The 14,762-nt window shown below is 35.3% G+C and overlaps 1 protein-coding gene across 7 annotated transcripts in view; it reads right to left on the bottom strand.

The window, feature by feature from the left end:
* Positions 1 to 14,762, bottom strand: part of PCDH15 (protocadherin related 15) — a gene marked incomplete at both ends in the record, with an annotated part of 736,996 nt that overhangs the window by 399,375 nt on the left and 322,859 nt on the right. For all 7 annotated transcript variants that reach the window (XM_079712493.1, XM_079712490.1, XM_079712491.1 and 4 more), the window contains one exon: positions 3,979 to 4,149. In XM_079712493.1, coding sequence (XP_079568619.1) covers positions 3,979 to 4,149 — 171 coding nt within the window. The remainder of the gene's footprint in view (positions 1 to 3,978; positions 4,150 to 14,762) is intronic.

Raw genomic sequence — 14,762 nt, 5'->3', positions numbered from 1 at the left:
GAGTATGAGCCAAGAGGAAATTATAAATGTCATACATGACTGGAAATCATCACCACTCTTGTAATAATTGAGAAGGTTTCCCTGGAAGGAGAGAGCAGCATAAATAAAGCAGAAGAACTCTCTTTGATAGCTACCTGAAAACTAGAGCTCTTTATGACAAAGATTATAGTGGAGGCATTTGTGGCAAGATAGTCTTGGGAACTAACCCAAGGCTTTAAACACGGTTGGGGAAGAATTCATTAGAGCATGGATTCTAGCTACTAGATGGCCATGTCTGGTAAGCAACTAATGCCAAAATACTGAAAACTGCACGGCACAATAAATATAGGAAAATATATATATAGTAAATGCATAGCTAATATGTAAATACTATCATATTAATACTATGGTGTTTCTAACCAGGGACAATTTACTCAGCAGTAAATCCAACTAGCCAAACAGTATGCAACTGTTCAACACTGAGAAAAATACGTAAGTATTTACTGTCTTTGCCTTTAATAGGAAATAGAGAAAATAGAACCATGGACCCTATACTCTCCAAATTCTACAGAAGTTTTCTGTAATACTAGAAATCTTCAACTAGATAGGCGTAACAACTTTAAGAGAGTCAGAAAGTGAGAATAAATTTACACAATATATCAGAAGAATTTTATCTTATCCAGGTTGACAAGTCTCCTCTATTAACATAGAGTTCAACATATACTAGAGTCCAGTGGCTATTTACCAAATTAATAAATACACAATAATTAGCACAGGGCTACAAATTTCTTTAGTGCCCCTTAAATGCCAGATTTATATCAGATTTATATTACATTATTTTTATTATATCTTGTTTCATGGGTTAAACACTGTACTAGACTACCTTTTAAAGATTTTCTGAGCTGATAAATTCTGCATGCATTGTGGTAGAGCTAAGGATGGTATCTCAAGTCAAGAATATCACTGAGGTAATTGGTGGAAAATTTCACGTCAACCCAGAAGGTGAGCAGGTGTCAAAGCTCTCAAAATTTTGAAGAATTAGTCAGGAAAGGATCAGCAAGTATGTAATTAGAGTTATCATATCCTGTTTAGCTGACATAAATGGTTAGCTCTCTTGCTCTGAATACAAGATCTTATTTATTGAAATTTCCAGAAATTTTAGCAAAGTATGGAAATAGCAAAGGAAAATAGAAAAAAAAAAGAAAATTAAAAAAAAGACAGACATAAACACAGCAATTTGAACGTGAAACTTAAAAACTAGCTACACTTCTTAACCCTAGTGATCCAGAGGGGATCTGAAATGGCATGTAAAAGAGCACATGGAAACCTGATGCCACTACTACAGCTGATTTCGTTTTCCTATGATGGCCACAATAAAATTTCCTTCCCCTTATGTTCTTTGTACAATGTGACTCCTACACTCCTCCCTTCAGGAGATGGTATATACTTCTACTCCTTGAATCTGGCAGAGGTATGACTATAGTGACACTGAAGTGACACTGAAAATTACAGGGCTAGTTCATAAAAGTTCTGTCCAATTCTTTGGGAAAGCTTGCTTTTAGAACCCAATGCTTTGATGTGAGGAAGCCCAAATAGCCCAGGAAAGACCTACGTGGAGTAGAAATGAAGCCTCCAGCTCACAGCCCTCACTAAGCTGGAACCAACAGCCAGAATCAACTTGCTAAGCTTACCATCTGGAAAGTGGTACCCAGCCCTTAGTCAAAGTGCCCCCCAGCCCTTAGTCAACGTGCCCTAGCTGATGCTGTGTAGAGTAGGGATGAGGTCTTCCCTCAAGTCTGCCAAAAGTGCAGTTTTATGAACAAATTTAAAGATTGTAATTTGAAGCCACTAAGTTTTGGTGGTGTGTTATGCAGTGATTGATAATCAGAACAATTGCCTAATTTTGCAAGTAAACATTTAATTTTTTTCTACATGGCAATAAAAATATAATGCTTAACAAATAAATACTTGCCGTAAGTATTTAAATCTGTAAAACTAAAATTCTCTTTGTTTCACAGAATGTTAAAGAATGGGTTGATATGTTTTAAAATGATGATGAAGCATTCCAGTTTTATCATTCTGGAATTTACAGCATATCATTTAATTTAAGAAACATGATTTTAAAAGAAAACACTTTTTACTTATTAGCTATAAGGTTAAGTCACTTAAACTCTGTACCCCAGAGATCTCATCTATAAAAAACCATAATAGTGGTAATTATCCACAAGGATTTAAGTTAGTATTTTTGTAGAATTTAGCACAGTTCATGACAAACTGAACAATCTATATAACCATTAGTCATTATTGTCATTTACCCCAAATCTGGAGCATGACTATGTCTCTAGCATGAAACTGTATAGGAATGAGAGAGATGCTTAGTCTGTAATCTGGAGCAGAGAGGAAGGGACACTCAAAGATCCTTTATAAAGTCAATACACTTCGCTTCTCAAGCAGCAACCTCTGTCTTTATTTACTTCTCTCAGTACATCAAGTACTGTTAAACATTCATCATACTGGTTCATTGATTTTAGTCTTATTATATCAGTATTCCCCTTCTCTTGGGATCTCACTGGTGCACCAGCTACATAAATTAACTCAAAAATAAATTAATACTAAAAATATTTTTTGTCATGATTTCAATTAAGCCTTTCAAAGAAAAGTTCAATGTTCACATCATTAAGGCTTCTCACTGATATTCAACAAAAATAATATCATGACATATAACTTTAGGTAACCTATGAATGTTTGTCTAGACAATCTCTACATTAGCTTTTTTGTCTGCAAAATTACTCCATTTAGCTAAAAATTTATATTATTTTCTTCACTCAATGCACATAACATTTATTCTTTTTTTCCAGCTTATTTTTTCCATGCAAGCCAATTAGACCAGTAATCATTTATGCCAACAGACACAAAAGTGACTTTCAACCATTTAAGAGCTACTGTTAGTAAAGCTAGCAGGTAAAATATTGGATAAAGTAATTGGTAAAATATAGGATAAGAATTCTTTAAAGTGACTGGAATGCAGTGTAATTTACACTTAGGAGAAGGGATTTCTGTTCTATTCTTTTAAAAAATTTCGAATAGAGGACCCTCAAACCACAGCTCTCAAATGTTTGAGAAAAAAATTCAAATACCTTGCAACAAATTCTGACATCATCAGCCATGTTACTAACCCAGAAGGCTGAATGCTTTCCAGAGGAACAGCAAAGACATTAATCAAATAGTTCACTCCTAGGAATTTGACTGCTCTAAAAGAGAATTCTTTCTTTTTTTTTTTTTACTTTTAAGGGAGAAATTGATATTTTGGCCTAAGCAGGATATCTGTTAGCCTTATAAGTTTTATTCTTAGGTATGTATTATTTATCATCCAGGCAGGTCTAAGGTATGAATTCCAGGCTGACAGCAAGTAAAGATTTATTAGAATTGTAAAAAACAAATGCAGAATTGAGCGTAGAAAATATGTACTCATGCCTTAAATTTTTGTTTCTTTAAAATACATCTTTAACTAATAAATATTGAATATTTGAATTCAGGATTCATTAGCTCCCACCCTCAAACAGCCAAGCATAATCTCCAATAATATTTCAGGGCTCTAAGAGAAAAGAGAGTATCCTGTTGACTTGTGTGTCCTCTGACTTAGGGCTGCAAGTTTACATGTGAATTTAAGGAAATGCTGGAGTCATTTCTTGGGGTTTCCCAGTATATGTTGGCAACTGAAATTTGTTATGCTTTACACACAGAAGAAAAATAAAATAATCAGAGTTAAATGGGCTGTTGCTTCATGACATACTTTCAACTTTGTAAATGATGTAATTATGCATTATGATCAAAAATTTACCCAAACTGTCTCAAAATGGTTTTGAACATAAATATTTTTCAATACCAATCTAGTAAAGTTTGATATTTTCACTGAATATGTGTTCAAAAATACTTGAACAGGATCCCACTGGGGTTAGAGAGGTGGAAGTAAAGAAGAAAAGATGGGAGTATGCTTACCGGAGTTCTCAACTCAGGTATGGCAGCTTGATAGGTGAGTGGGCGACAATCACGAGTGTTTGGCACAAGGACACAAGGAAGAAACATTGGACCCAGGTCATCTCCATCTAGAACATCCACTGTGAGGGTGGTGGTAGTGGTTCGCCGTTCATTCAGATTTTGTGCACGGTCCTGTGAGAGAGGAAAAAAGAAAAAGAACACAAGATGGATGCAATGATCCCTCTAGCTTGGCTAAACTGTAGACAGGTTTCTTCCAGAGTGTAGGCATCTGACCTCACTTTTCTCAGAGCATTTACTTTAGAAAATTTCCAATTGTAAATACTTTCTCCACAGCTTTGAGATGTCAACCTTCTCCCAGCTCAAACTTTTGCCAGTTTTATAACCCAGGACTCTTCCTCCAGGACCTAGGAATCATCCTATTGAAATGTAATAATTAATCAAGGAAGATAGAGCTTCTATCTCCCAGTGTCTGTGGGAGGGTAGTAGCCTAACTTCCATAGAAGGCTTTCTCCAAGTTGTGAAACTATCTCCCATCATGAAGATACAGGAATGTTTACTTTTCTTTGAGAAGGCCAGTTAACAAAGATGACTCTTGATTCCTTCACTCCTTCCCCTACCCCACCATTTTTTTTTTGACAATGCTTCAAGAAATTTAAGTTTATGAGATAAATACTGGTTATTTGGAAAAAAAAAAAAAAAAAAAGAAAGAAAGGAAAAAAATGAAGGGGTAAATTAAAGAAAGAAAATCCACCAGATCTGCTATACTCCTACTGGAGAAATGCTTTTGTTTGTCTCACATAAGATTGCCTATGACAAAGTATTTTGAGAGCCTTCCTTCTCTCCATGTAGCCTGCTGGCATCACTAAAATAACTTGTTTCCAAGTTTCTAAATGAGAATTGTTTTATTTCTTCATACTTTGGGACTCTAAAAAGCTACAATTTCTGAGAAGAGTATCCTTGTAACAGTAAGGGAATTATGTTCCCACGTTTTCTCTTTTCTACTAGCCACAATATTGCCAACAGAGCACGGCTTTTTTTTTTTCCTGCTGTTTTGTTTTGTTTTGTTTTTCTATTTTTACTGGTTGTAAAGAAGTGTTCTAAGGCAAGATCTCAGACACCAGAAATCTCTATTGATGGAGTTTTTCAAGTACAACCTTCCTGTAATGCAATAACTATGTAACTCTGAAACCAAGCAGGACCCTGTAGGGCCCTCCCAGGTACAAACCTTTCCGTGTTCCCCATTTCTTGTTTGTAGGTTTCATCCAGTATCCTTGACCTTCACTTAGTTCCAAAGGGCAGATTCAAACAGTTGCTAACCAGGAAAGTGAGGGAATGCAGAAATAAAGGAGGAGCAATCAAGACACAATCCTGTGAGCAGAAGCAAGAAGAACTACAATCCTGCAGCCTGTGGGGAAAAAAACCACATTCACAGAAAGATAGACAAGATGAAAAGGCAGAGGGCTATGTACCAGATGAAGGAACAAGATAAAACCACAGAAAAACAACTAAATGAAGTGGAGATAGGCAACCTCCCAGAAAAAGAATTCAGAATAATGATAGTGAAAATGATCCAGGACCTCGGAAAAAGAATGGAGGGAAAAATGGAGAAGATGCAAGAAATGTTTAACAAAGACCTAAAAGAATTAAAGAACAAACAGAGATGAACAATACAATAACTGAAATGAAAACTACACTAGAAGGAATCAATAGCAGAATAACTGAGAGAGAAGAACGGATAAGTGACCTGGAAGATAGAATGGTGGAATTCACTGCTGTGGAACAGAATAAAGAAAAAAGAATGAAAAGAAATGAAGACAGCCTAAGAAACCTCTGGGACAACATTAAACGCAACAACATTTGCATTATAGGGGTTCCAGAAGGAGAAGAGAGAGAGAAAGGACCTGAGAATATATTTGAAGAGATTACAGTCGAAAACTTCCCTAACATGGGAAAGGAAATAGCCACCCAAGTCCAGGAAGCACAGTGAGTCCCATACAGAATAAACCCAAGGAGAAACATGCCAAGACACATAATAATCAAATTGGCAAAAATTAAAGACAAAGAAAAATTATTGAGAGCAGCAAGGGAAAAAGGACAAATAACATACAAGGGAAGTCCCATAAGGTTAACAGCTAATTTCTCAGCAGAAACTCTACAAGCCAGTAGGGAGTGGCATGATATACTTAAAGTGATGAAAGGGAAGAACCTACAACAAAGATTACTCTACCTGGCAAGAATCTCATTCAGATTTGATGGAGAAATCAAAAGCTTTACAGACAAGCAAAAGCTAAGAGAATTCAGCAGCACCAAACCAGCTCAACAGCATATGCTAAAGGAACTTCTCTAAGTGGGAAACACAAGAGAAGAAAAGGACCTACAAAAACAAATCCAAAACAATTCAGAAAATGGTCATAGGAACATACATATTGATAATTACCTTAAACGTGAATGGGTTAAATGCTCCAACCAAAAGACACAGGCTTGCTGAATGGATACAAAAACAAGACCCATATATATGCTGTCTACAAGAGACCCACTTCAGACCTAGGGACACACACAGACTGAAAGTGAGGGGATGGAAAAAGATATTCCATGCAAATGGAAATCAAAAGAAAGCTGGAGTAGCAATACTCAAATCAGATAAAATAGATTTTAAAATAAAGAATGTTACAAGACACAAGGAAGGACACTAGGTTATGACCAAGGGATCAATCCAAGAAGAAGATATAACAATTATAAATATATATGCACCCAACATAGGAGCACCTCAATACATAAGGCAACTGCTAACAGCTGTAAAAGAGGAAATCGACAGTAACACAATAATAGTGGGGGACTTTAACACCTCATTTATACCAATGGACAGATCATCCAAAATGAAAATAAATATACTTTATTCTTTCTAAAATACTCAATGAAATATTTTATTCTTTCTCCTGTTAAACTATTTTTGGGGTTTTTGTTTTGTTTTGTTTTTGTTCAATTTAATTTGAAAGTCGCCAATTAGTAAATCTAAGAGGGCAGAGAAAAATATTTTTCTTTCTCAAGAAGGGAATAAACATAATCAAGATTACACAGATAATTATGATTGGTTAAATTTTATTTTATTTTATTCTATTCTATTTTACTTTATTATTTATTTATTTATTTTTGCCCTCAACGCACAGCTTGTGGGATCTTAGTTCCCTGACCAGGGATTGATCCCGGGCTCTGGGCAGTGAGAGCACAGAGTCCTAACCCCTGGACTGCCAGGTAATTCCCCTGATTGGTTAAATTTATGGGGTATAAAGATGTTTTCTTAAAGCCCTTCTTTAATTGTTCTAAATTTTCCATGTCTGTTTATTACATCTAGTACAGTTGAAAGTATAGCAGGAGTAGCAAATGACACATGAGACAATTTTGGGGGTCCACAAATAAATTTTTTAAATTATACTTTAAATGTATGAATTGAGTATATATAGAAGACACTTAATTTAACATTAATTTTTTAGAAAACACAACTGGTTCATCAAACCTACTATTTTAAGATTATGATTGTGATGGGGAGCAGAATTTACCACCCCCAAATATGTCTCTTTGGCATAGGATTATTTCAGGCTGATTATTTTTAAGAAACTGCAGACACAGAAGCTTTGAAAACTGGGTAAAAGTCACCCTTTTGTATGAGTCATTTACATGTACTAGGAAAATCTCCATTTGTAAAGGTGTCTCTCTGGCTGTACCAAGAAGAGGGAGATGAACTTATCTCTAGAAACTTATCATGCAGATGGCAACAATTTAAATCTGCATATCAGCTTTACCCTTGTTTACCGAGCTCTTTCAGGTAACCTCCTATAACTGACCTTCTACCCTCAACGTCCTCTTTTGTGTTTAGCTGAAGATGGTAATTAAGGTGAGGGCTTCTGCCATTCTGGAGGAGAGTTACCCTATTTTCCTGAGTTTCTCCCATGTATACAGAAGGTATATATGTGATGAAACTTTTGTTTGTGTTTCTTCTGTTAATCTGTTTTATATCAATGTGATTATTAGATCAGCCAAAGAATCTAGAAGGGTAGATGGGAAAAATTTCCCACCCCTACAATTGCTTAGGATGTACTTTTTAAAAAAGACTGCATCAATCTAAAGTTTAAGAAAAATATTGAATGAATACCATTTTATGTGATATTAGATGTGTTACTGGCAGAATGGCGATTTCCTCAGTTCTTGCCCTTCTCAAGAGAAATAATTCAGTCTAGAGGCACAGAGCAGTTTTAAGTAGCAAGAGTTTTATTAAGCAGAGTGAAAGTACACTCCCGAGAAAGGATGAGAGTGGGCTGTCTGGAAACCAGAAGCAGTCTCGCAATGGGGCAGGGTTGGGATTTTTAGAGTGGTTGTCCCTCCTTCTGTCCTGCATCATTTAACTGACAAGTTGATTGACAGCTTTAAGTTATATAACTTTTCTCCTAGTGTGCAGATGCTTATCCATAAGCACCCAAGCAAAACCCATGGGGGTGGGGGGAGGCAAAAACCGCAATACTAATTTATTACAAATATGGCACAATGAACGCTGGATTACCCTAAGTCACCTTTTAGGTCTTGGTGCACCTGTGCCAACCTGTGCTGGCAGGTTTATCTTGCTTGGTCCTGATATGGCTGGAAACTTAGCGGTGGTCCTTGACTAGAAGAGGGAAGATCTCTGGGCATGCTCTGATTACCAGCGTCCACATGGGGAGGGAAAGATGACCCCATCCAGGATGGAATGGGACCCACTCAAGTCTGACTACCTACCTAACAGATGTGGAAAAAAAGTCTGTAATATCCCAGAAGCACTATTTCTATACTTGCATGTCACTCAACCTTACCTCTCATATGTTACAACCAAGTCACTGTAATAGACAAAGTAGACTGTTTTCTATCCTAAGTCTTTCAGTTTGTCAGCAACAAATCTATCACTATTCTCTGCTTCTTTGGGTTATTGCTGCCACTCCATAAAATGGATACAATTGCATTAGAGAGGGTGTGTATTTACAAAAATACACAATATAGGCTTTTGTCTTATACTGGGAAAATAAATTGCTTACAAAGTGTTGGTCTATAAAATGTGAATTTTTAAGTGGAAACAAAACAAAACAAACAAACAAAAAGATCAGATAACCTACTGTGGAGGGGAAAAAATAATTTTCCTCTACCCTTTTACGTTCTTAGATAAAACCCCTCAGTAGTAAAAGACAGATTAACAGGAGTAAAACAAACAGTTTAATAACATGTATACTTCCTGTATACAGGGGAGATAACCAGGAAAACTGAATAACTCCCCAAAATGGCCCAAGTCACCACCTTGAATACCATCTTCAGCTAAAGACAAAAGATGTTGGGAGGGGAAAGCCAAATTTTCAGTCGAAGCACAGTAAACAAAAGGTATGTTTGTTATGCAGATTTAAATCTAAGCCTTCTCCATTGATAAGAGTTTCTAGAGATTTAGAGTCATCCTTGTCTTCCTGGTACAGACAGAAAGACACCCTTATAATTGGAGATTTCCCTTGTAAATGTGAATTGCTTCTACTGGTTTTCAGAGCTTGTTTTCTGTCTGCTGGGTTTTTTTGTTTGTTTGTTTTTGTTTTTTGTTTTTTATTACTTAGCCTAAAATAATTCTTACGCTTGTTGAAATAAAATTCATAATTTATGGCAAGATGAGAAAATTCCCTCCCCTTTAGTGTGTATTGCACATCTGCATTATTCAGATCTCCTTAGGAAAAAATATTCCTTCTAATCCCATCAATGGTCACAACTCCTTTAGGAGATAACCTCCCTTCTTAATCTTGTAAGGAGTCATGATGACCCATGACCCACTACTCTTTGTACCTGTAGATCTAGGTTGTGTAAACTGTGTAAAATATGTCATTTAATGTACAGCCCTCTGTCTCAAAAACCTATATAACTGTGCTTTGACCTCTAATGGGCAGAACAGTTCTGCAAGCTCTCTGAGAGGTTGTTCCTGAGTTATAATCCTCAGTTTGGCTCAAATAAAATTTTCCGTAACTTTCTTAGATCACTTTATTAATTCTTTTGTCAGCATGCTAAAGAGGCATATTTTAGAGTGACACATTCTGCACCCCTTCACTACTAGGAGCAGAGATATAGTAACAAAAACTACCAACATGGTTTATGTGTACATGGAGATTCCCCAGAATTTGCCACCAATAAATATAACATGTTATAATGAAATATGAAAATAGGCCTCATGCACATTCCTAACTTGCAAGCCTCTGGAAGGTGTTGTTAATCCATGATGCTCTTTTTCCAATTCAGAACCAAATTTTATCTTAAAATATTGTCTAAAACAAAGCCCCTGACAATTAAGATAAAAACCGAAAAGAAAGGAATATTTTACTCTTTCTAGTATAATGCTGCTGCTCACAACTCTTCTGAATAAAGGAAATAACATTCTAAATTGGGAGTGGTATAAATAAAACATAATTGTTTACATAAATATTTTATATGATTTCATTAGATTTACATTTGCATTCATTGCTATGTGAAAATCCAGTACATATTAAAAACTAATCTCCAAAATCCTTCCTTCCTCATTTCTTTTCTATCATTTTAAAAATAAGATAACACTTTAAAATTTTAGACATTTAAAAATAAGATATCATTAATTTAGGAAACTGTGACTGTAACTGGCAAGCAAGAATGTATCTCCTTCAAAGTTAATTAAGTTTGACTGTTTCATTTGTATTTTCTCAATGTGCATTATTATTTCACATATCATTTATATATTTGCTAACATTAAACATTTAATTATATGAAGCCTTTATTTAGCTTCCATAACCATTGTGAGTATAGTTATGCAAGTAATTGCAGGTGATACAAAGAATAATCCAGTATAAAAACTGACATGCAGGAATTTAAAAGCATAGAGATAACTACAACATAGACTCAAAAGAGCCACAAGGAATATTCATCAGAGTGTGAGATTTGACCTAGCTGGAACATTCTCTCAATGCCTCATAAGGAAGTGGTATTGACCTTGTCACTGAATCACTGAATACTTAGTATCTTTATTCAAAGCCTCCAATCACCTGGTCTCATAACATCACAATACAATATTATAACATGATATCTGACATATCAAAGACACACATTTTTTAAAATTAATTATTTAATAAATAAGTAGAAAATTTCATCAATATATTGTAAGGAAGAACTATTTTTTTTATTTGTTTCAGAAAAAGATCTGTGCCTAGTAGAATTTCAAAGAAAGTTACTTTTATAAATAGCTCAGAGACAACTAACTCATTGTCACAATCCACTCTTTTTACAAAGCACATTTTTATAAAACTTCAAATATTTCAACTATGAAAATGTTAGAGAAATAAAACACCTCTAACCATCAAATGATAAGTAAGACTTCAATTCCTTCATCTCAATAGAAAGGCTTTCTTGCTATAAAAGTTTAATTGCACACTATTCTTTGATCAAACTAGAGATAAATGGTAATTTTTAATCCATTCAGTATCTGCTCTATATTTAGAACTGTATTAAGTCAAATATTGGTTATGTGGAGCAGACCCAGGAAAAATTTGGACTCTAACAAATACTGTGAAATTATATGAAACCTGGTTTTAAAAATGAGTATGAGACAAAAATGCTGATGTTCAGATTTCTTTTTGAGGCAATGTCATAGGAGCCTTGGAATAAAGAGACTTCTAACGCTTACATACTTAGTATTCAAGTAGTTTGTAGTTGACAAAATGGCCAAAGGCACCTACCAGACTCACTCATAGATACATATATTAAATACTCTTTCATTACCTTATCTGGTATTTGCAGTAGAGAAAGCAAAAAAAAAAAAGGCAACATAATTAGAGTTGCCTTGAGTCTTTTGACTCTAACTCAGTTACCTAAGACCTTGGAGGAATCTGTCTTGCTTCTGTTCACCAATGAAAGATGGACTATCACCAACTGAAATTTTAAAACTTACCCTAGTAACTTGATTCTGTTAGATTTCTTTATTCAAAAAAGAAAATAACAGCAACAAGTTTGCCTGGGTCTAAATCACTTTAGAAGTGTGTTCTTTTTTTTCTTTTCTTCTTTTTTTTCTTGAAAGTGTCTTTTTTGTTTAACTAATTTTCCTTAGTTTTTACGCACACTAGTAAACAGAATAGTATCATTTTGCTTACTTATAAAATTTGCAAGCAATATCTTCATTACTTGAAAATTTTATAAATAGTTCTTAAACCATCAACAACTATCCTCCTATTTCAGTCTTACTCTCCAGAATATGCCCAAGAAACTGGCAAAACTAAAAACAATGGTTGTAATATTAGCACTTATTCCACATATCAGTAGGAGGTAGACATGAGGAAAGGTCAGGATAGGGGTTATTCTGAAAAGTGGTTTATATAGTTTGAAATATGAAAGTATAGAAAGTAATTTTTATATCCAAACCTATATAATTGCAATATTTTGAAGAAGAGCAGAATATGCCACCCGAAAATATGCTACATTGGCATATTGAGTATTTTACATTAAAGTTTCTTAAGAAACAGCCAGTGCAAGGAGGACATTTTGATCATCCTTTGTCCCCCTGAAAGCAGGACAAAGATCTTCCATGTGAAAAGAACCCTCCCTGTACCAGGAGAATAGAGGGCATCATTATCACCAGAAATAGGGAACTTAGGGCCAAGAGGCCGTGTAAAAGTACCATTGTACTTTCTAATTTGATACCCTGAGCCCAAACCTCTTTGCCTTGCAAATTCTTTACAAATTTGTAGTTTCCTTGTCAAAAAGACAGCCTGTTTTGGTCACTTTTTTCAGTCTCATTTTTTTTATGGAGCTCCTACACATACCTTATTAAATTTGATTTCTCTTGTTAATCTGTGTTATGTTAATTTAATTTTTAGGGCAGCCAAAGAACTAAAAAATTCAAGAAACTTCAGTTAAACAGAGTCAAGAGACCAGAAGGGGGAGCTCTCACACCTTGCAAAGACAGCATAGCTCAACAGGAAGAAGAACTCCTCCTCTTCCATCCTTACAACAGCTCAGCTAATGAAAAGCCATGGTCTCTTTGTTTATTATAGCTCTCCCAACTTCTTATCTCCCCCTCTCTCTCCTTCCCTTGTTTTGTAGGGATTTGCACATGGCTCACCGTGGTTGTAGACCCCAAATTGCAATTCCCTTCTTATCCCAAATAAACCCATTTTTGCTGGAGAAATAACTGGCAGTCTATTTATTTTAGGTCAACAGAACCTGGAAGGGAAGAAGGAAAAAGTTTTTCATCCCTACAGTTTACACACATTTTTTGCATACTCGAGTCCATTAAGAGAAAAGAGAGAGCTGAGAAAGATATAGTATCATATATTTTTTAAATACAGTATCTTGTTATGAAAGATAGTTATGTCCCTTCTCTAGATTTTTGATGTATGTGAAAATATGGAACAGCACTGTTAATTGATAGAATAATTCAAAAAGTATTCTTGCTATGAGTCTTAATGAAATGTAAATCTTTTCTGTCTGCCAATTATTTAAGGACTCTTGAGTAGTTAAGGGCCCTTAGGATTTCCCTCAGGATAATTGTAATAGAGAAAGAGTTGGCTTGAAGATATCGATGTATAGAGATGGGTTTGATTTTTTTATGATTTAGGGTAACATCAAAATTGGAGTTTGTGGTGACAGAATGTATCAGAAGTTTCAACAAAAGGAAACCCCTGACTTTTGCACTTCTCTGAACTTCCTTTCCTAGATTTTTTTCTTCTTTTTTCTGGAGTTTCATTGCCTCATTGGCTATTCATATTTTTTAAAAAACGGTGTGGGTAATACTGTTGCAAAAATTCTAAAGAAAATAAGTGACAAGTTTTCTAATGTGCGTCACCCAAAACTCTTCCAATTTATTTAAGAATCATAACATGTTCGCATGGATAAAAAATCATAACATGCTCACAACTACATGAAATTTGAATGATTCCTTTTGCAAATCAATCAAATCTTTGTACTCTAAGCAAAGCCAGGCCAAATCTGAGTAATGTTCAGTAATTTATCATCAGACCTCTAGCTTCTTAGAAATCATCTACTTTAAAGTCCAAATTGATTGCTCATATTTCAGCTCTTCTTATGACTCCAAGATAATAAGTAGGTTTTTAATTGACATAGCTTACATTGTACATTGGTTTACATACCATCGATAAAATAATAATAACTACAAAGAATATAAAATAATAATTAAAAGATATTTTAATATATGGGTATCATTATTCTATATAAATATAAGAATATAAATTGTATAGATATTGATATATATGAGGCAGTAAATGTTTAACAGCCAACTGAGACAAGAAGTCCCGACTGAGGCATGAGATAGATGGGTTCCAGGCGAGACATTTACAACTGGCCTCCTGTTTATACTTTGAGATAGAAATAACAACAGGAACAGGATGAATAGCTGGACTTTGTCTCCTGTGGACACTGTAAGATAACAGTAATGGCAGGGGAGGGAGGGGCTAAGCCTTCCTGGGGTAAAAGATAAGGAGGTCACAACTTCCTTATTCTTGGGGTCAGGGAGACCTCCCAAATTACACTTGCACAGAAAGTTTCCTCAGGGGAGGGGGTGCCAGACCACAGTAAGTTTTGCTAACTTCCCAGAGCCCCTCACACTGAAATCCATCTTGGCTAAAGCAGGCGAAGGCACATGGGGAGGGCCCTGAGACAAATCAGATAGGGGTAAAAGCAAGACGACTGGTCAGAGGAAAACAAAGACCTGGAAGCCTGCTCCCTTATAAATGATTTAAACTTCCCAAAGATGTGAC

The sequence above is a fragment of the Hyperoodon ampullatus genome, assembly GCF_949752795.1.
Source record: "Hyperoodon ampullatus genome assembly, chromosome: 1".
NCBI classification, from domain to species: Eukaryota; Metazoa; Chordata; class Mammalia; order Artiodactyla; family Ziphiidae; genus Hyperoodon; species Hyperoodon ampullatus.
Note: the sequence above shows the minus strand (reverse complement) of the source record. Positions and strands in the feature narration are given on the sequence as shown.